This window comes from Panthera tigris, chromosome A3, assembly GCF_018350195.1.
Source record: "Panthera tigris isolate Pti1 chromosome A3, P.tigris_Pti1_mat1.1, whole genome shotgun sequence".
Lineage (NCBI taxonomy): Eukaryota > Metazoa > Chordata > Mammalia > Carnivora > Felidae > Panthera > Panthera tigris.
The window spans coordinates 34,919,214-34,939,155 of NC_056662.1; the positions used below are offsets into that span (position 1 = coordinate 34,919,214).

General features: G+C 39.4%; 1 protein-coding gene across 7 annotated transcripts in view; it reads left to right on the top strand.

Annotated features, from left to right (window-relative positions):
* The window catches only part of PLCB4 (phospholipase C beta 4), a 390,400-nt gene that overhangs the window by 211,953 nt on the left and 158,505 nt on the right, over nucleotides 1–19,942 (top strand). For all 7 annotated transcript variants that reach the window (XM_042980905.1, XM_042980906.1, XM_042980909.1 and 4 more), the window contains one exon: nucleotides 12,947–13,045. In XM_042980905.1, the coding sequence (XP_042836839.1) occupies nucleotides 12,962–13,045 (84 nt within the window). In that variant the 5' untranslated portion in view covers nucleotides 12,947–12,961. The remainder of the gene's footprint in view (nucleotides 1–12,946; nucleotides 13,046–19,942) is intronic.

Here is a 19,942-nt window from a genome sequence, read left to right on the forward strand (position 1 = left end):
GCAGCTACAGGCATGTTTATTCTAGAATCCTCAAGTTGTATTGTTTTGTTGTTGTTGTTGTTGTTCTTGGTTGTTTTTTGTTTTGTTTTTTGTTTTTTTAAGTAGGCTTCACACCCAGCGTGGAGCCTAACATGGGGTTCGAACTCATGACCCTGAGATTGAGACTTGAGCTGAGATCCAGAGTCAGACACTTAACTGACTAAGCCACCCAGGCATCCCTAGAACCCTCACGTTTTAATGTGATCTTCCTCCTCAGCAGTTTTGTTCGTTGCAGCTTCTTAAAGATTGAGTTTTCTGGGTGAATCTTTATTTCCCCAATATTTCTTCTGAGTTTTTAAGAGAAATACTAGCACTTATAGTTTGCAGTTATCAGGGACCATAAAGGTTTGGGCCAGAAGAAGGAAATATTTAAAGTTATTTGGTAGGTGGCTTCACTGTCTATGTTGTAGATTAAATAAATAGCTGTAGATTAAATAAATCTACATTGTAAATTAAATAAATAGTTGAGTTTTGGGTTATATCACCCTTTGTTTGCTTTCTTCACGTCACCTGTCACCCTGAACTGGTTTCTTGAGACTTAACCCTTAAGGATGAAGCTTGAAAGAAATGGTTGTAGAAATTACCCATTTACTTAAGGCCAGCTTGGTATCTACTCTTGATCTTGGTGGGAATGTGAGTACCGGGACCCAGAATTTCCATATCCTTGATTTGCAAGGCCTTCTGAAGAGAAGTGTGCATTCTAGGAAAATGGACTATCTTTATTTCTTACCTGAGCTTCATTCCCAAATGCCTAGCAGGTCTCTTGCTCAGTGAGCTAGTCTGGGCCATAGATTAAGATCAAAAGATCCTGTTTTCTCCTCTTGTCTTCTCTTCTCTTCTCTTTCTTTCTTCACCTTTTTCCTTTTGGTGAGGACTTGATATAAGGCAGTTGTTCTCAAACTTCACCTGACATCAGAATCACCTGGCCTGCTGGACACAGCATGGATTTTTGGGCCCCACCCCAGATTTTCCAATTCAGAAGGTCTGGGTGGGGCCTGAGATTTTGCATTCTAATAAATTCCCAGACGATGTTTACTGACTGGGTACCACACTTTGAGAACCACTGATCTAAGGCAAGTCCATGTGACCTAAGCCTTCTCTGGTCTTTTCACTATGCTCCTGCCTTAGTCCCCAAGAGACTTGAGTCCCCACCTTGGCTATCCAGATATTATCATCAGTAGTTTAAAGAGTGTTCTAGTTAAGAAGAAACTAAGCCTGAGGGAAAGGTCAATCCAAACCCCCATTCTCCTAGTTCCCTCCCTGGAGCCCCTGGACTGGAAGCACAAAACTATAGACTACTACCTTAGCTGCACAATCAAGAACACCATGAATAAGATCCAAGAGAGACTGCTGTTTGTAGAATTTATGTTTGAGCTCCATCTAAACGTACCTAAAGTACTTATTCTATCATATTGCCATCTTTTTTTGTTTTCTATTCCTCAGACCTTATCAGGGCCCTTATTGTGGGAGTGAGGAGGGCTGAACTCTTTTGAAACATTGTTGCGTGTGACTAATACCTGCTACTAAGGGAGAGGCTGTAAGGGTAAACTCTATACACCACCATATATTCTGTTAGTTCTGGTCTTGAAAAGAGAGACGCATTCTTTCACTTGTGAGAAAGCAAGGGGGAAAAAAGCCCAGTCCTTGTTTATAAGTATTTCACATTTGCCTAATTATTTTATTTCTTGGGACTGCTATAATTCTCAGGGCTGATTAGGTTAATTCTGTTTATCTTACATACTCAGTAGTAAAAAAAAAACTTTTGCTGTTTGCTATAACCCCTTAGTCATTAAAAACAGGTACTCTATTTCAGAGGCACAAAAGAAATAAAATGCCTTTACTTCGCAGAATTTTTACAGCATGTATAAAAGAAAAGTCTTACTAAAACAGATTTGAAGTTAATTTATATCTTCCTTATCCCAGGTTCCTACCACACACTACATATTTTCATATTATAGAAGGTGATTTATTTTTCTTATCAAACAAAAATTTCTTTTTTAGAAGCCATGTCTATGATTCAACTGTAAATAAATATCATTAATCTGCAAATTATATCTTTTCTTCTGAAAGATCAAAATACTAGTAAGCCAGGGACTCCCTAAACATTTAGAAATAGGAAACCACAGTCCCTAGAGCTCTTAGCTTCTGCCACTGAGTCCTTTTCCCCACAAGGTTGCTCCCTAAAGATGGGCATCTTTAAAGGGCTCCCTAAAGTTGAGCCCTTCAATGGGAATTAACTGTGTGGAAAGAGGTGAGTAGCAAGGCATCAACAGGTCAGAGAACCCCAGTCATAGACAACTACTTTTAATACAGTTTGAACACTCACCCTATTCAAGGGCTCTTGGGAGGCTGGCACATGAACTCAGATGTCATTTTCAAGGAAATTGTTGTAGGCAAGCAACCAATATCCAAACAGTCTTTTGAAACCAGTTCTTTTCTTGGAAAACTATATACTTCATCATATGCTGATTTATTTGAAAATTGGTCATTACAGACTGAATTATATGTTAACAATTATTCATTATATTCAAATTAAGCCACTCTTAAATACCCCAGATAAACAAACATCTTCTAGATTTTTTATAAAATTCTTAAAAATAATGATGCATATAATATTATAAATATCACCTAATACATTTATAAAGGCAGTTCATTTTTGGGGTGCCTGGGTGGCTCAGTCAGTTGAACGTCTGACTCTTGATATTGGCTCAGATCAAGATCTTACAGTTCAGGGGATTGAGCCCCCTGTTAGGCTCTGTGCTGACTGAGTGTGGAGCCTGCTTAAGATTTTCTCTCTCTGTCTCTACCACCTCTGCCCCTCTCCTCAACTTGTACTCTCTCTCTCTAAAATAAAAAACGTAAAGGAAATTCATCTTAGTATTTTTATTAATCTATTTTATAATTATTAATTTTAAGAAAGTTATGTTTGCCTTTTATGATTAATGTTGAGCAGGGGGAAATAGAGACAAAGACCAGATGTTTGCTGTTCTCATTTTATTTCTATTCAGTTTGTGTGTTTTATAAACTCCAGGAATTATTTTGAATCAGGTGGCACTTTATCGATAAACCAATTTATTATATATTTATGATAAATTTTGTAGATTCATGGCAATGGCCTTATGTTTTTATTTTTATAGTTCAGAGTTCATTAAAGACTAAATCCAGCATAACCATAATCTGTTTCACTTCCAAAGATAAGTAGAGTAGAAATTTTAGACATAATGCCCAAGTTTTAATCAGTATTACTAAGTAACTCCTTCCTAAGAACCGGTCATAATTGGTGTGTGAAGGGTCCCAATGTGCAGTCAAGGTTTTAAATGTCAAAAAGAACACTTCACAGTTTTATTTATTAGTTTCTTCCTGCTCTTTGTTCTTACCAGGAATTCTGGTGGAAAACATGGATCTATATGAAGAAAAGACATTTAATGTCTTTTTTTCTTTAGCAAACATTTTTTTCCTGAATACAAAAATTTATAGTCACTATAAGTATTTTAAAACACAGGAAGTATTAAAATATCACCTAAACTTCTATCACCAAGACATAACTACTATTTGTGTTTTGTATATGTTTTGCTAATCTTTTTCTCTTGTTAAAAAATGTGTGTGTGTGTGTGTGTGTGTGTGTAAGCTGTATATAACACATAAAAATTGGGATCATTCTTGGATACAATTTTGTAACCAGCTTTTTTACCTCCTTAATAATATGTTGAGAGCATTTATATTTGTTTGAGTTGTGACTGTTTTTAGAAACTCTTCTAAACTTGCTGTTGTTCAGCAAACAACTATTCATTCGAAGCATTATTTTTAATGAGTACAGAATATTGAAATACTGTAGTGTATTTAACCAATTGCTTAGTGATACTTATATAAAGAAACTATTTTTCTGCCACTAGCAGCATCACAGTATCTTTGTGCATGGATTTTGTATGCATTTATGTAGGATAAATCTTACTGGTAGGATTACTAGATCAAAGAGTATGGACATTTCAAGCCTATAGAAATGGATTGCAAATTAGTTTTTCACCAAACTATCAAGAATGCCTTTACCCCCAACCCTCAACAGCATTGCCTATTATCATTTTCTGAATCCTGCAGCCTTTACATGCTTTTTGAAAATGCTACCTAATGGCTTGATGAAAACGGAGGTATTTTTAGCAAAAGGGGAAAATTGTCATTAATGATGCAATATATCAGTGTCAGATTCTCATTTTAAGGAAAGCCATTTATTCAAAAACTCTGGGTGATTAGGTCGCTCAGTCAGTTAAGTGTCTGACTTTGGCTCAGGTCATGATCTCACAGTTCGTGTGTTCCAGCCCCGTATCGGGCTCTGTGCTGACAGCTCAGAGCCTGTAGCCTGCTTCAGATTCTGTGCCTCCCTTTCTCTCTGCCCCTCCTCCACTCACACTCTGTCTCTCTTTCTCTCAAGAAATAAACATTGAAAAATTTTAATAAAAAAAAATAAAGAACAAAAGCTCTGGGTGATCTGATATAGCTGTCCATCTGTTTTTAGAAATATAAGGATATCTTATTTAAAGATTGAAGAGCAAGACATTGACATGTGCTTGATAGTCACTAATTGACTTTAAGTCAGTGGAAATTTTATCCTAACCCTCGGTGTTCTGGAAAGCAGCTTTAGTTGTTCTGATCATGGGGTCACTTAAGGTCATGGGTTATTTGGTTTAGTGAGATTTGTATGGTTGGATAGGGAAGCAACCAATTCTTAATAGAATATTTTTGTCATAAGGTTAAAGGTAAAAGTTATACTTCAGGAAATTCGTATCTGAGCCATGGTGCATTTTTGTTTGAGAGCTGTATGTTATGTGAAAGCAAGTGATTCATTGTTGAAGCACTGAATTCATTTGTCCACAAATAGAAACAAAAAAATGGAGACTGACTTGATTGCTTTGGGGCAAGCTGCAAGGTTTATTTCAAATTTGTATTTATTGCAGAGGTGCAAATTTGTTAAAAGACCATTGGATCCTGGGAAAGATGTCTGTAGAAATATCTTTATTCCTTTCCTTGGATTGCTGCAAAAAATTACCACAGACTTGTGATTGAAAACAACAGAAATTTATTCTCTCACAGTTGTGGAGGCCAGAAATCTGAAATGAAGGTGTTTACAGGACCATCTTTATCCAGGCAAAAGGGGGAATCCATCCCTTGACCCTTTCAACTTCCTGTTGAGACTTTTTCCTTCAACACTCCTTGGCTTGTGGTGGCATCTCTCTAGTCTTTGCCTTTGTGGTCACATTGCTTCATCTTCTGTGTGTTAAATCTCCCTCTTCCTCCCTTTTATGAGGACACTTAAGATTGCATTTAGGGCCCACTTGGGTGATCCAAGATAATTTCCCCATCTCAAGATCCTTAACTTAATCACATCTACAAAGTCCTTTTTTGCCATGTAAGGAAACACTCAAATTTCAGAGGTTAGGATATTGGGTATCTTTGGGGGGCCATTATTCAGCCTGCCATACCCAGGACCTTAAATAAACCTGATTTCACATACTTCCCTCTGTTGGCATATGTCCAGAAACAAAAAACTCTTTACCAAAATTTTGACCCAACTGTCTGGGGAGGGGGTGGGGGATGGGCAGAGTTGACTTCATAATCGATCCAGCATATCTGGGATAGGTGAGGTCTCATAAGGCTTGAAGACTACCCTGTAGGTCCGGCCAGGGAGACAAGAGAACAGATTTAAAGATTCAGGGTGGAGTAGGCCAACAAATAGAGCTGTTCTTCCCCAGTTCTTGTCACCTGAATGGATGGAGGGTCATCTCCATGTGAAATGCACATGTCTAACTTGAATATTTTGGTCCCCAGTAGCCTGCCTGAGCTCCCTTGTTGGCCTCATACTGACGCTTTCAGTTTCTCATCATCTTCTTTAGAAGGAGCTTTTTACCACTTGCTATGAAGCAAGGCCTTCGAGGACTCCCCTCCTTTCTTGTCCCCTCCACGGTCCAGGGAGCTTTTCCTCTGCAGCCAGTGCAATAGCTAATCTTTTCCAGTTGCATAAGAATTGAGAAACAATGAGACTATTTAAAAGCCCACTGGCCTCCTTCCAGTAGCTGCTCACTCCAGTGTTTACTCTGGAAAAGGTGCCCAGTTATATATCCATTCTTTGTGTAAATTCTCCTTTACTTCCTGTGTCCCTCAAGGAGAAGGAGGACCTTTCCTGGGGGCAGTGTATGGAGACATGGTGCTCTAGGGGGGTGGAGGAGGCAACTGAACCTTGAAGTATCTTGTGAGGCCTTAGATGGCAAGCCAGAGAATGGGAGAAGAGGAGGCTTTGGCACAGCAAAGGGAAAGCATTTCTGTTTTATCAGTTAGCTGGTAGGTGGAGCTTTGAGATGGTTTCAAAAAGGACATCATTATAGAGTGGCCATTACCTCCCCTTGCCTTTTAAAACAAGTAACTGTCCTTTTAACTTTCTCTGGAGTTGGCTGGACTGCAACATGTACCTTCATTTGTTCCCATTTTAAAATCAATTACCTGTATCAAACTGCTGTTAAAGGCTTGGCCCACTTCTTGAATCTGTAGGTCAGAGTTGTACCATCTACATAAAATAAGCCAGCCGCTCACTGCCCCTAATGCTGAGCCCAATGAAGTATTTCAGAGGCAGTGTAAAGTACAGCCCCTGCCTGCCAGTTTGAAGTTGGGAAGATTCAGGGTACTTCAGTGTCATTTTGTGAGAATGCCTCTTACCTTGTTCGGAACCCCAGAGCTCTGAAAAAGTAAGCGATGAAATGAGCTACCAACACCATTGCAGATCTCTTGAGAGATAAAGGTCTAAAGTGCCCTCTTTCCATCAGCCCCCGTTCAAGTCCTTCACATAATGAGACCATTCTGATGAAGCTGGTAACCAAGGTAGAGATGAATATTTTAGTGGTAAAGACAGTAATGAAATCTGGGAAACATCACGTACTGAGGACTGCATTGTGTGCCCTTTCACTGAAGAGATCCTTGGAGAACCAGTTAAACCAATGAAAGGTGACGAAAGCTGATAGAAGCTTTCTTTTCATTTTTGATATGAGCATTTTATATCAGAAGCCTCTCATTACTATTTTCTTTAAAATAAAACCGAAGGGAAATATTAAAAGAGATGGTTGGCAGGAGTGAAAAGATGATGGAGCGCCTAAAATTTCGCAAAGGGGAGTGTTTTGCCACTGATTTCTGAAGTCTGGTTTACCACCATCATGTTGTTTTTTCATCTTTCTTTAATGCTATTGTTTAGTTGCCTTGATTATCTTGTTCATTATTCTTGTTACAGATTATTCTTGTTACAGATCCCTGAATAACACATCCATGATAGCCTGAGGGGCGTCTGCAGGTCTCTATTGCTCTGCAGATCTGTTTTATGGCATAGAAAGCATGAATGCACATCACTGTACCAGAAGGTTGCTTCTAAGCCACCTCGAGTGAAGGGGCCCTGTGTGTGTCCGTCCGTCCATCCATCCCCAATACAGACACTGGGAAATAGACATGGAAGACACATAGAAAAGACAAACTGATAGGAACTGAGAGAAGTAGGAAGACAGACCGAATTACAGTCATTTTGGGGCAGACAGAGTCATGGACCTGACAAAGCATCTCTGCCTTCTCCCATTGTCTGCTGCCTGGCTCATCTTCGTGACTTTATTTACATGGGAAACCTTGGTGCTAATTAATGGAGGGCTGCTACCTACCTCAGCTGGGCTGGTTAGAATGACGTTCATGCTTTCAACAGCTTTTAGCCTGGTCACTAATGACTAATGGAATCATTCCTCCTCCAAACAGCAACGATTGCCATTGTGAGGAAGCTACCTCGAAACATGACCTACTATGTTGTTCTTTCTTCTGCTTTAAATTGTTTGGGACTAAAGAATAACTGCATCTGCCTATATGTGGGCTTTTTTTTGTTTTCCTTTTTTGAAATTTGCATTCTTATTTACGCAAGCGGCACATAAATGCAAGAATATATTCCTATAATAAAAATGTCCACCACAGAGATCATACTAAAGATACCTTGATTTTCAGCCCCAGTCTTTATGTCCTTCCCAGAAGTAGGTAGAGTCATACATCTGCAGATTTTTTAATTATTTATTTATATACACAAATACGTACGTAGAGAAATATATGGGTTTGTCTTGTGTGTATTTACGTAGGTGGTATTACACTGTTCATATCCTTCTGTAGTTGTGGATTTAGGTAAATGGTATCACACTGTTCATATTTCATATCATTCTGGGACTTGCTATTTTTTATTGAATGGTATGTGTTAGAGACCTTTCACACTCAGGTTGATTTCAGTTTGCAAGGTATGCTAAGATATGCACGTACCAGACTTCTCTCCTTAATCTCTTTAGCTAGTGAATCACATTGATCTGCTTTCAGTGATGAAATATCCCAAATTCTTCATTTAGCAACATTCTGGGATAGATTTATTCATATTTTAGAATTTTTTCTCTGTGAGAATTGAACTCTAAGGTTGGTTGGTGTTTTGTTAACCTTATGGTGTCATTGTCAGGACCTGATCATGGACTTGTGAAATGAGTCAGGTAGTAATTTACTTTTTTTCTATGTCCTGGGAGAGTGGTAGGTATGCGGGATTTGCCTTTTCCTTGAAAATTTGATAGAACTCATCTGTAAACCTATCTGGGTCTAATCTTTTATGTTTTTCAATTTTCCAAGGTCACTGTTCAGTTTATTCTTTTTTGGGTCGACTTTATTTTAACTTTGAAAAACCCATCTACTTTATATAGGTTTTCAGATATCTGGGTTAAAGATATACGTAGTATTAGTGTTTTCTATCCTCTTTGTAATTACACCTCCTTGTTATCATGAACAGTGTGAATTTATACTTCTTCCTCATTCTCTTTCTTAACCCATCCTTCTCTCTCCCCGACACTTGCCCCAACACTTGCCAAATGTTTACCTAATATATGACTATTCAGAAAGCAATTAACTTTTTATAAAGTTTATTTTGAAAGCACAAGCACGGGTTGGGGAGGGGGAGAGAGAGAAAATCCCAACCAGGCTCCACATTGATAGTACCTAGCCCACCATGGGGCTCAAATTCATGAACATGAACCATGACATCATGACCTGAGCCGAGATCAAGAGTTGGAGGCTTAACCAACTGAATGACCCAGACACTGCAGAAAGCAATTAACTTTTACTGATCATTTTAAAATTATTTTTGGCTACATATGACATCCCTAGATTTTGACGTGTAATGCTCCCACCTTTCATTTTTAAGAAAGGTGTAATTTCTGCTTTGACCTTTCCGCTTAACTCAATTATTTAGAAGTCTGTGTAAGTTTGTGTTTAATTTGTATGTGTATAGATTTTATGCATTCATTAATTTGTAAGTTGTAGCCTAGTTGTGGCTAGTGAGCATGGCCACCTTAACGTCTGCCTTTTGAAAAATGCTGAGGTTTCCTCTGGCCCAATTAAGATTCAATTTTGAGATTTTTAAATGTGTGGGGAGTAGCTGCAATATAAAAAGTAAGTGAAGAACATAGATAATAATACTATATAATAATTACATGTTATATATTGAGGACTCAATGTTATATATTTCATATCTATATATAAAGAGGGAAGGTTATATCTAAACTCAGTATCATATTTAAAATATGTTAAGTCATCTAAATTGTTTTGGTTTGGGGGTGCCTGTGTGGCTCAGTCATTTGGGCTTCCGACTTCAGCTCAGGTCATGATCTCATAGTCTGTGAGTTTGAGCCCCGCATCGGGCTCTGTGCTGACAGCTCAGAGTCTGGAGCCTGCTTCAGATTCTGTGTCTCCCTCCCTCTCTCTCTGCTCCTCCCCTGCTCATGCTCTGTCTCTCTCTGTCTCAAAAATAAATAAAAACGTTAAAATTTTTTTTTTGAATTGTTTTGGTTAAACTAGTAAGTGTAATATTCAAATCCTCAATATTCTTGCATTTTTGTTTTGTTCCATTAATTTCTGAGAATCATGGTCTCCTAATGTGTTTGTGACTTTGCCAAATTTCTCTGTATTTTACCAATTTTTCAGTATATGTTCTGATGCTGCGTAGTCACATGCTTTAATGTTAATGACTTCAATAATTTTGATCATCCCTTTTCTCAATATGATTTATCAGAGTCTCTTGTTTTCCCTGAATCTATTTTGTCTGATACGTTCCTGTGATACCTGCTTTCTTTCCTTCTGAGCATGTACCTGTGAGATCATTTTTTTTCATCCCTTCATTTTTGAGCTTCCTATATCATTTTTATTTTGTAAATATTTCTGGTAAACAACCATAATGCTACCTAATGTAAAAGCCTCTGTATTTTTTTTTTTTTTTTTTTTTTTGGTAAGTGAAGTTAGCCAATTCATATGTATTATAGTTAGAGATATGTTGTCATTTTATTTTGTGTTTTCCATTTATTGTATTATTTTTTAATTTTATTTATTTTTGAGGCAGAGAGACAGAACGTGACTGGGGGGAGGGCAGAGAGAGGGAGATACATAATCTGAAGCAGGCTCCAGGCTCTGAGCTGTCAGCACAGAGCCCGATGTGGGGCTCGAACCCCCAAACTGCGAGATCATGACCTAAGCTGACTGAACCACCCAGGCGCCCCATGTTTTCTATTTATAATGTGTTCTTTTTTCTCTCTCCTTCCCACTTATTTTCTTTTTAAAGGGGACTCCTGTTTCTTTGTTCTATTTTCCCCTCTAATAATGTGCAAGTTTTACTTTCCATTTTTAATTTCTTACAGAAAAATTCTTAAACTTCTATTTTTCTGCCAACGTATAGATTCCTACATACTTACACGCCACTCCTAAAATGGTTTACCTCCCTTTGGTCCATTCTTCCTGCCTTCTGACCACGTCATCTGCTCCAACCTCTATGCTGATATAATCAGGAATTTGGAAGCTAGATTATGATAATTTCTTTACATTTCTTTTGTATAGTAAGTAAAACTTAAGAGTAAGCTTGCTCTTTTTTTCTTCTTTTTCTCTATTACTTCCCATATCCCTTCTCTACATTTATTTTTCTTCTTGACAGAGGACAATACTATCCCAAATCTTTCAGAGTAGGTCATTAAATCTTTCTGATACCTTGCATGTCCATAAATATCTTTATTTTCTCTTAAAAATTAAACTTTTATTTGAATGGATACCGAATTTTAATCCCAAATTCTTGTCCCTCAGACCTTTGAGTTTATAATACTGCAGACCACATGCCCGATTGCTGTCTACTTATCAGTCATCTCTGGAACTTTGTATTTTTTTGTTCTCCTTGTCACCCAAAGGTATATCTAGGTGTGTGTATCTTACACCCACCCCCCCCCCCACCAACCCCACCATTTCTACTTCTTGCATCAGTGGATTTTTTTCAATTGAGGACTCAGGTAGATATTCACATTGAGGACTCAAAACTGAACACATAGATACTCAGATTTCAGAAGTGTTCTTCCACTTTTGCTGTGATTAATCCCATCCTTCTACTGGCTTTCTTTCCTTGTAATAGAAGAATTTGTTCTGCTGGGTGGGTGGTCAACCTTTGGTTTTCATTTTCCACCTCTCTAAATTTTTCCATTGTGCTTTCTTTTTGTGTTGAGTTCTATGAGAATCCCTTGGCTCACCACTTCATCTGAGTTCTCTTTATAATTCAGGCTCACCTGTTCAGAGTTTGATTTCAACAATCTTTTTTGAAATTACTAGAATATTAAGTTTATGTTTTTGGAACTGAATGCACTTTTTCCTTCCACACTTAGCCGTGCTTAAGTCAAAATCAGGTTCTGTCTGTTCGGTTAGCTCTATTTTTTTGGGTGTAAGTTCTACTTATTATGTTTGGTGTCAGTCCTCCATGTTCTTGGCATTGCTTAAATATTTGGTGATTCCTGGTTGGATGCTGACATTTCATTTGAGATGTCCTGCTCACAGCTAGTACAGGTACAGGATGGTGCCTGATGCTAAGAAGCGTAGGTAGAAGGAGCACTCCCTTTTTCCTGAGTGCAGGCAGCCACCCTGAAGAGTGCCTACATTCTCTTTCAATGTCATACATGCTGCCTGTGCTACAAAGCAGACATTCTGTAGTCCCCTCACTGGCCCAAGTGAGGAAGGGATGAAAGGGTTATTGTGAGAACCAAGAGCAGTAAAATATTCCAGCTCTTCCTCCTTGATTCTGCGACCCATCATCCAGGCATCAACTCCTGTCCGTGCATCCACCTTCAGGCTCATAGTGTAGGCTTGTGTAACCACCCACCCCTTTTCAACAGGCCTCTCCTATAAATAGTGTCAGGTTCATGATTTCTTTCTTTTATCTGATGCCATCTGATTAAAATATGTATCTTATTATTTTATATGATGTGAAGAGGGAGGGGAAGCTTCCCAAATGATCACCTCTGGTTGATCACCTCTTTGTTGATATCACAGTTGACCCTTGAACAACATGGGGGTTAGGGGCTCCAGCTCTCCACGTGGTCAAAACTTCATACATAACTTTTGACTCCACCAAAACTTAACTACTGATGGCCTACCATTGCCCAGAAGCCTTACCAATAACATAAACAATTGGTTAACACGTATTTTGTATGTTATATGTGGTATATACTGTATTCCTACAATAATGTAAGCTAGAGAAAAGAAAATGTTAAGAAAATCTTTAGAGAAAATATGTTTAAGTACTATGCTATAATTTATTTTAAAAAATCCTTGTATAAGTGGACGCATCCAGTTGAAACCCATGTTATTCAAGCGTCAACCATATTTCCCCAGGTTTTGAGACAAGGAGGAGGGAAGATGGAATCAGATGAAATAAAGAAGGAAAAAGAGACAATTTATGGGCTTATTCTATGTGTATGAAGAAAAGCTTTCACAAACATATAAAGTGATTAACCTTTGATCTTTACTTGTTTTTAAATTTTGTATGCTAATGAGATATTCTTTTTCATTTTAGGTCTTGAATATAATCATGGCCAAACCTTATGAATTTAACTGGCAAAAGGAAGTTCCTTCCTTTTTGCAAGAAGGAGCCGTTTTTGACAGATATGAAGAGGTAAAGAAGTGTTACTAATTTTTTCTCTCAAAACATTCTTACAATTACTTCATTTTAATTTTAGTATTGAGTAAACAGTCTTTGACATAAGTAAGAGTACCAGTGAGATTTATAAGTTGGAATAGTTGGAAAGAGGCAAGTTTTGAGATATAAGGATAATGATACTGTAATTTATTGAGCACTTACCATGTGGCAGATACAATAATGATAATGATGCTATAAATTATTGAGTGCTCACTGTGTGCCAGACAGTCTTCTAAGCACTTGTGTATATAATTGTTTAATTCTTCACAACAACCTTTTAAGGTTGTTGCTATTATTGTCCTGGTTTTACAGATGGGTTCATGTAGTAACAGTTGTTGCTTAATGAAGTGCTTTTGGCAGACTTTCCATGCAAAACTTTGTATTTGTTATAAAAGGAATAGTGATTGGACTTTGTGCTAGTCATTTGTTTTGCTCTTTCCATTTATGTAGAACAACTGGACCCAAGCTTTGCTTGCCCCTATTTCTGTCATTTATTGTTTGTGCCCTTGCAAGGTGCCAGTGGCTCCAGACCTTCTATAGAGCAGGGGCTTGGGGCCACCAATCTGTTCACAAAGTTTAGGTTAGTAAAGTGAAGCCTCATTAGCAATTGTAAGCACATCTTTTTTTCTTAGATTGTACTTGAATTTGAGGTGAGTTGAGGGAGAGAAGGTGATGAAGTTGTTCCCTCTGAGGCAAAGTGAAATGTGAAACTTGTTAAGACTTCATGTAAAGTCAGGATCGGTTCCTCTTGTGTGGAGAAGGAGCAACCCTTCTGCCCTGCTGGTGGGAATGCAAATTGGTGCAGCCACTCTGGAAAACAGCACGGAGGTCCGCCAGAAAATTAAAAATGGAACTACCCAGGGCGCCTGGGTGGCTCAGTTGGTTAAGTGTCCGACTTCAGCTCAGGTCACGATCTTGCGGTCCGTGAGTTCGAGCCCCGCGTCGGGCTCTGGGCTGATGGCTCAGAGCCTGGAGCCTGCTTCAGAATCTGTGTCTCCCTCTCTCTCTGCCCCTCTGCCGTTCATGCTCTGTCTCTCTCTGTCTCAAAAATAAATAAACATTAAAAGAAATGTTTTTTAAAAAATGGAACTACCCTATGACCCAGTAATTGTACTATGAGGTATTTGTCCAAAGGATACAAAAATGCTGATTCGAAGGGGCACGTGCGCTCTGGTGTTTATAGCAGTGCTACCCACAATACCGAAATTATGGGAAGAGCCCAAATGTCCATCCACTGACGAATGGATAAAGGAGATGCGGTTTATGTATACAATGGAGTGTTACTCAAAAAGAATGAAACCTTGCCATTTGCAAAAAGTAGACGGAACTAGAGTGTATTATGCTAAGTGAAATTAGAGAAAGACAAATATCATATGATTTCACTCATATGTGGAATTTAAGATACAAAACAGATGAACATAGGGGAAGGGAAGCAAAAACAAGATAAAAATGGAGACAAACCTCTCTTAAATACAGAGAAGAAATTGAGCGTTGCTGGAGGGGAGGTGGATGGGGGGATGGGCTAAATGGGTGATGGGCATTAAGGAGGGCACTTGTTGGGATGAGCACTGGGTGTTACATGTAAGTGATGAATCACTAGATTCTATTCCTGAAATCATTATTACACTATATGTTAACTAACTTGGGTTTAAATTTTTTTTAAGTCAAAAAAAAAAAAAGAATTAGTTCCTCTTGAAGTTGATGAAACGTATGTGGTGGCTAATTGTGCTGGCCCACTCAGCGGTTCAGATTGTCAGGGCTTTTCATAAGGTCTGTGGGCTGGCGTGACTGTACTTGTTGACTTGGTTTTTCCAAACCGTGTATCATAATATCCTCTAGATTTATACATGGTTGCTTTGTAAGTAAACAAAATTGAGAAAGGCAAAGGATTGGCCCCAATGTGGTTACTCTTCCTAGTATTGAATTAAAATATTGAAGTGACAGCTATATGTATGACAAAATTTACTCCTTCCCAGGAGGAACAGCTAGCCACATTCTGCTATAAGAAGAAACAAAATATTCTGCCACCTGGAGGCAACCACTACTAATTCTGGGCAGTTTTCTTTGTCTTTTTCCTATTTCTTTCTCTTTAATCTTTTGAAAATCTAAATCAGAACTTGTGATTGCTGTGTTTCAGATGCTTCCATGATTCCCTGTTGTGGAATAAAGCGAACTACAAGGCCGTCCTTAATTTGGCTCCCACTTCATTCTACAGACTTGTTTCCCACCAGTTTCCTACACACACTCTCTGTGTTAGCCATAAAAATCCCCCGGCGATTCCAAGATACTTTTCTGTTACATGCTTTGTGCATGCTGTTCCTTTTTCCAAAATGCACTTGTTCCTCCTAGTTTGATTGGTAAACTCCTCCTCATCCTTCAAAACCCAGTTGAGAAATCTCCACCTCTTTGATACCTTCCTTAAGCCATTGAATAAGAATTGGTAACTCCTTTTTGTTACCACTAACCTACCTACCCTTGCACACTATACACTGCATTCACATTTTATTTACTGTTTTTATGTCTCCTATTGTACTCTGAGTTTCTTGAGGTCAAAGACCACACTTTACTTATCTTGCTGTCTCTGAGGTCTACCAGGACACGTGCAACTGCCAAACTCACTGTAGATGTAGCGTTACAAAGGATTTGAGTTAGAAGTGGTTCCAGCACAGTCTGGTTTTGTTGTTTGTTCCTTTTCTTGATAAGTGAAATGGTGAGGGTACTTGATAATCTTGAAGATCTGTGTGGGGACCTGAGCCTCAACAGATTGAAAATATTAGGATAAATCGTATGACATTTTCCATCTTTTAATTAAAAAAAAAAAAAAAAAAGACCCCTGTCAACAGTTTGATGGAGTTCAAGCTTAATACAAAGTAAGTTACTGCAATTGGCTACTTGTTTCTACTTTATTCAGTGTGGCCAAGGAAACCAAGGACTGCCGTAGACACATTTACAGGTGCTTCTCCCAAGTAAACCACGTCTAGATCGGGGGGGGGGGGGACTAGAGTCACTAAGATAATAGCCATTGCCCTCTCTTTCTTTTTTATTTTTTTAATTTTTTAAAATTTGTTTATTTTCAAAGAGAGTGTGAGCAGAGGAGGGGCAGAGAGCGTCCCAGGCAGGCTCCGCACTGCCTGCACAGCCCAGTTTGAGGCCTAAACTCACAAACTGTGAGATGGTGACCTACGCCAAAGTCAAGAGTCGGACGCTTAACCGACTGAGCCACCCAGGCACCCCACCATTGCCCTTTCTTACGAACTGGTAGGACTTCACTCCCTGAATACACCAGAGCGTCCCAAAGATTGGCAGTGTCCGAAGGCAGCACCTCAAGCACTGGAAACCTTTAGGATCATTTAAATACACTGCATGGCTTCTAATAATTCAGAGAAGGTCATTTTGAAGAGATTAAATGTAACCACTGGCTGAGTATCTTGACTACTGTCATATAAGCAGAAACATATTGGAGAAAAAAAGTACTTACACTTTTTTGACTGAAATGTGGTTTGATGAACTAGAGGTTCATTATCGCTTGAATTATTTTTATTTCTCGGGGTGATTTTCTTTGCTTATTAATCATCACCTCTCACTCATACTTAGGAAATACTGATTCCCTGGGCTTCTAAAGGCATTTGCTTTTCACCCAGGTCCCTCTGAAAATCTTGAACACGTATTGAATACAATCTTGCTCAGCTTTCAACATTAAGTGATATCAAGATTTTCAGCAAAAAAAAAAAAAAAAAGCTTCAATAAAGCAAATGCCTCTCTTCATAACATATCAAACAAGAAAGCCACAGTACTTCGAGTTGGACTGTAGCCACTTTTTTATTACTGTTTCCCAGTCCTGTAAGATTCAGTTCTTGGGACCCACGACCACCAAAATATTGAAGGCAACAAAGTGCAAGCAGAAAAGGTTCGTTTCCACAGTGAGTGGGAACAGCGGTGAGAAACAACAGCTGATAGCAAGTGGGAGGAACAGAAACTGGAGAAAACACAGCCCAAGCGCCCCAAAGGCGTCATAGCAAAGGGACCGTTTATGAAGGGACATAAATGCCTTTAGCACCATATGACAACTAACATTATCATAATGGCCTGAAGGAGCAGCCACATATTAAATTACGTTCCACATGCTTGTTTAAAGAAGGCAGGAGAGTCTGTCAAGCTGTGGGTGAACCCTCCCTAGGTCAGAAAAAAAGCAGTGCCAACTAGGGACGATTTTTAAAGTACATGTTATTTTGCCAATAAGTGTAATCAGCGCAACTGCATTTAAGCATTATTATTTCTGTGTTTCTTTTGAGGTGGGCAAAATTGTTAGAGACACAGCAGCCTGCACGGTAGCCTCTTATTGTATCCCTGTGCCATTTCTACATCTGTTTTTTAAATTTTTTGCATTTACTTATTTTTGAGAAACAGAGTGAGACAAAGTGAGAGTGCAGGAGAGGCAGGGAGGGAGACACAGGCTCCAAAGCAGGCTCCAGGCTCTGAGCGGTCAGCACAGAGCCTGATGTGGGGCTCGAACCCACGAACTGTGAGATCACGACCTGAGACGAAGTCGGACGCTTAACCAACTGAGCCACCCAGGCGCCCCTCTACATCTTTTTTTTATGTAACTTTACTTATAAGCTACTTAAATGCAAAATAGATTTTGTGTCCTAAAGGATGCTTATTATTAAATCTTTAAAGCAGATTTCAAAAAAAAAAAAAGTTAAAAAAAACAAAGCAGTGATTTTTCTATTGCCAAAGAGAGAAATAGCAATACTTTTTAGAACACGTGTGACCCAAATGTCTCTAACTCAGTCTCCTGACTTTCCTTTAATAACCTGTTAAAAGGCTGAAGACCCCCATCCCCCTGGCTATGCCAGGCCCTCTCCAGTCTTTCCTAGAATTCCTACATGCTTACATACTCTTGGTGATGACTCCTATCCTCAGTGCCTTCTTACCTCTCTGTTCTCAGGACTGTTCCCTGCTCTGGTTTATTTCACTCTCTAAATCCTTTGCATATATCATCAAATCCCAAGAATCTTTCATTTAAGATTTGGTGGTAGCCGAGGAGGACTGGACCCACAACAGGGCACACTTCAAGATTAAATGTCAGAGATCATGCTGAACAAACTTCATTAGCCAACCTGGCCAGATATGTTTCCCATGGTCTTCTCCTTTTGCCCCCCTTTTCCACTCAGATACATGTTCCTGTTTCTCTAATTTTCTTTTTTTTTCTTTTATTTGAGAGAGTGTGGATGAGCAGGGGAGGGGCGCAGAGAGAGAGAGAGAAAGAATCTCAGGCTCCATGCTCCATGCAAGCCCAATATGGGACTTGATCCCACAACCCTGGGATCCTGACCTGAACTGGAATCAAGAGTCAGATGCTCAACCGACTAAACTGCCCAGGCACCCCTCTTTTCTTTTTTAATCTCTCCCTCAGAGTCCTTTTCTAATTTATCTACTTCCTCTTTTCCACATGCCTCTTCCCCAAATTAAAAAAAAAAAAAAAAAAAAAAAAAAATTCTCCCTCTCAAGCCAAACAAGCAAAACAGAAAATTTTAGTCCTTTCCCTGAACAGTTTGGAAGTGAGAGTTTGAGGTAAAAAGGGAGCCAGAGTCTTTTGAGAGACCTTCACGTTTGTATGACTTTGAAGGGCAATGAATGTACTTAAAATTTAAAAGAGCTTTATCCTGAAGAAGAATATCCTGTTGCCCTTCTAGCTGAGTGGTCACCAACAGAGCTTTGCATGACAGACAGAGTCGATATCTGTGTTGCCCATTCCCAAGTGTGGCTGTCCAGCACTTCAGATGTGGCTGGTGAGGGGTGCCTGGGTGGCTGTCAGGTCATAATCTCACAGCTTGAGGGCTTGAGCCCCGCGTCGGGCTCTGTGCTCACAGCTGAGCTTCGGCTCAGGTCATAATCTCACAGCTTGTGGGCTTGAGCCCCACGTCCGGCTCTGTGCTCACAGCTCAGGGCCTGGAGCCTGGAGCCTGCTTCAGATTTTGTGTGTGTGTCTCTCTCTGCCTCTCCCCTGCTTGTGCTCTGTGTCTGTCTCTGTCTCTCAAAAATAAACATTAAAAAAAATTGTTTTTAAATGTGGCTGGTGGGATTGAGAGAACTGGGTTTTTAATTTTAATTAATTTTAATTAAAACATACTTAACTCCACGTGGTCAGTGCCTATGTTATTGAACAGCATGGTTCTAGACCACAAGCTCAAACTACAACCAGAGTTTAAAATACCGTCCTCCTTTCCCAACACACAGAAAGAGTTCTGCTCTCACTTCATTGGAATCTACAGTTTACTTCAGCCATTTCTTCTTGATGGCAGCCAGAGCAGAGATTTACGTGTTTTATACGTGACTCACCTCAGGCCCCACCCTTCCCACATCAGAGATCCCCTGGTGGGGGCCACCCCTTTTTCTCACCCATGGGACTTTATTGTAACTGAAGCAAGGAGCCCTGGTGGATTGTCTTTTTATGGCAAAACCTTGGTCTTTATACTAGCTCCTTCCCCCTTCTCCCTCCAGCCCCCTCCCCTAACACACACACACATATGGAATCTTCCAGGATAAGGGAAACCATTACTGCAGTTATCAGATCCAGTGGAGTATCAAAGTGCAGAATCAGTACCAACCTAAAGTAGGGCTGAGTGGGACAGGCTGACTTTGGCCTCTTTCCAGGACAGCTCTGAAATCACGTCGAGGGCCATGCAGTGAAACTCCAAAAGGCCCAGGCAGCCTACACACCCCAGGCTGTTCATCAGTGAAGTGAAGAATTTTCCAAATATAATTTTCAAAAAAACTAAAACCACAACCCTCATAGAAAGTATTTTGGCTTCAAGATTTATTTAACCCCTCAATGAGGACACCAGCAGGATGATAAAGCTAGTTCTAAGA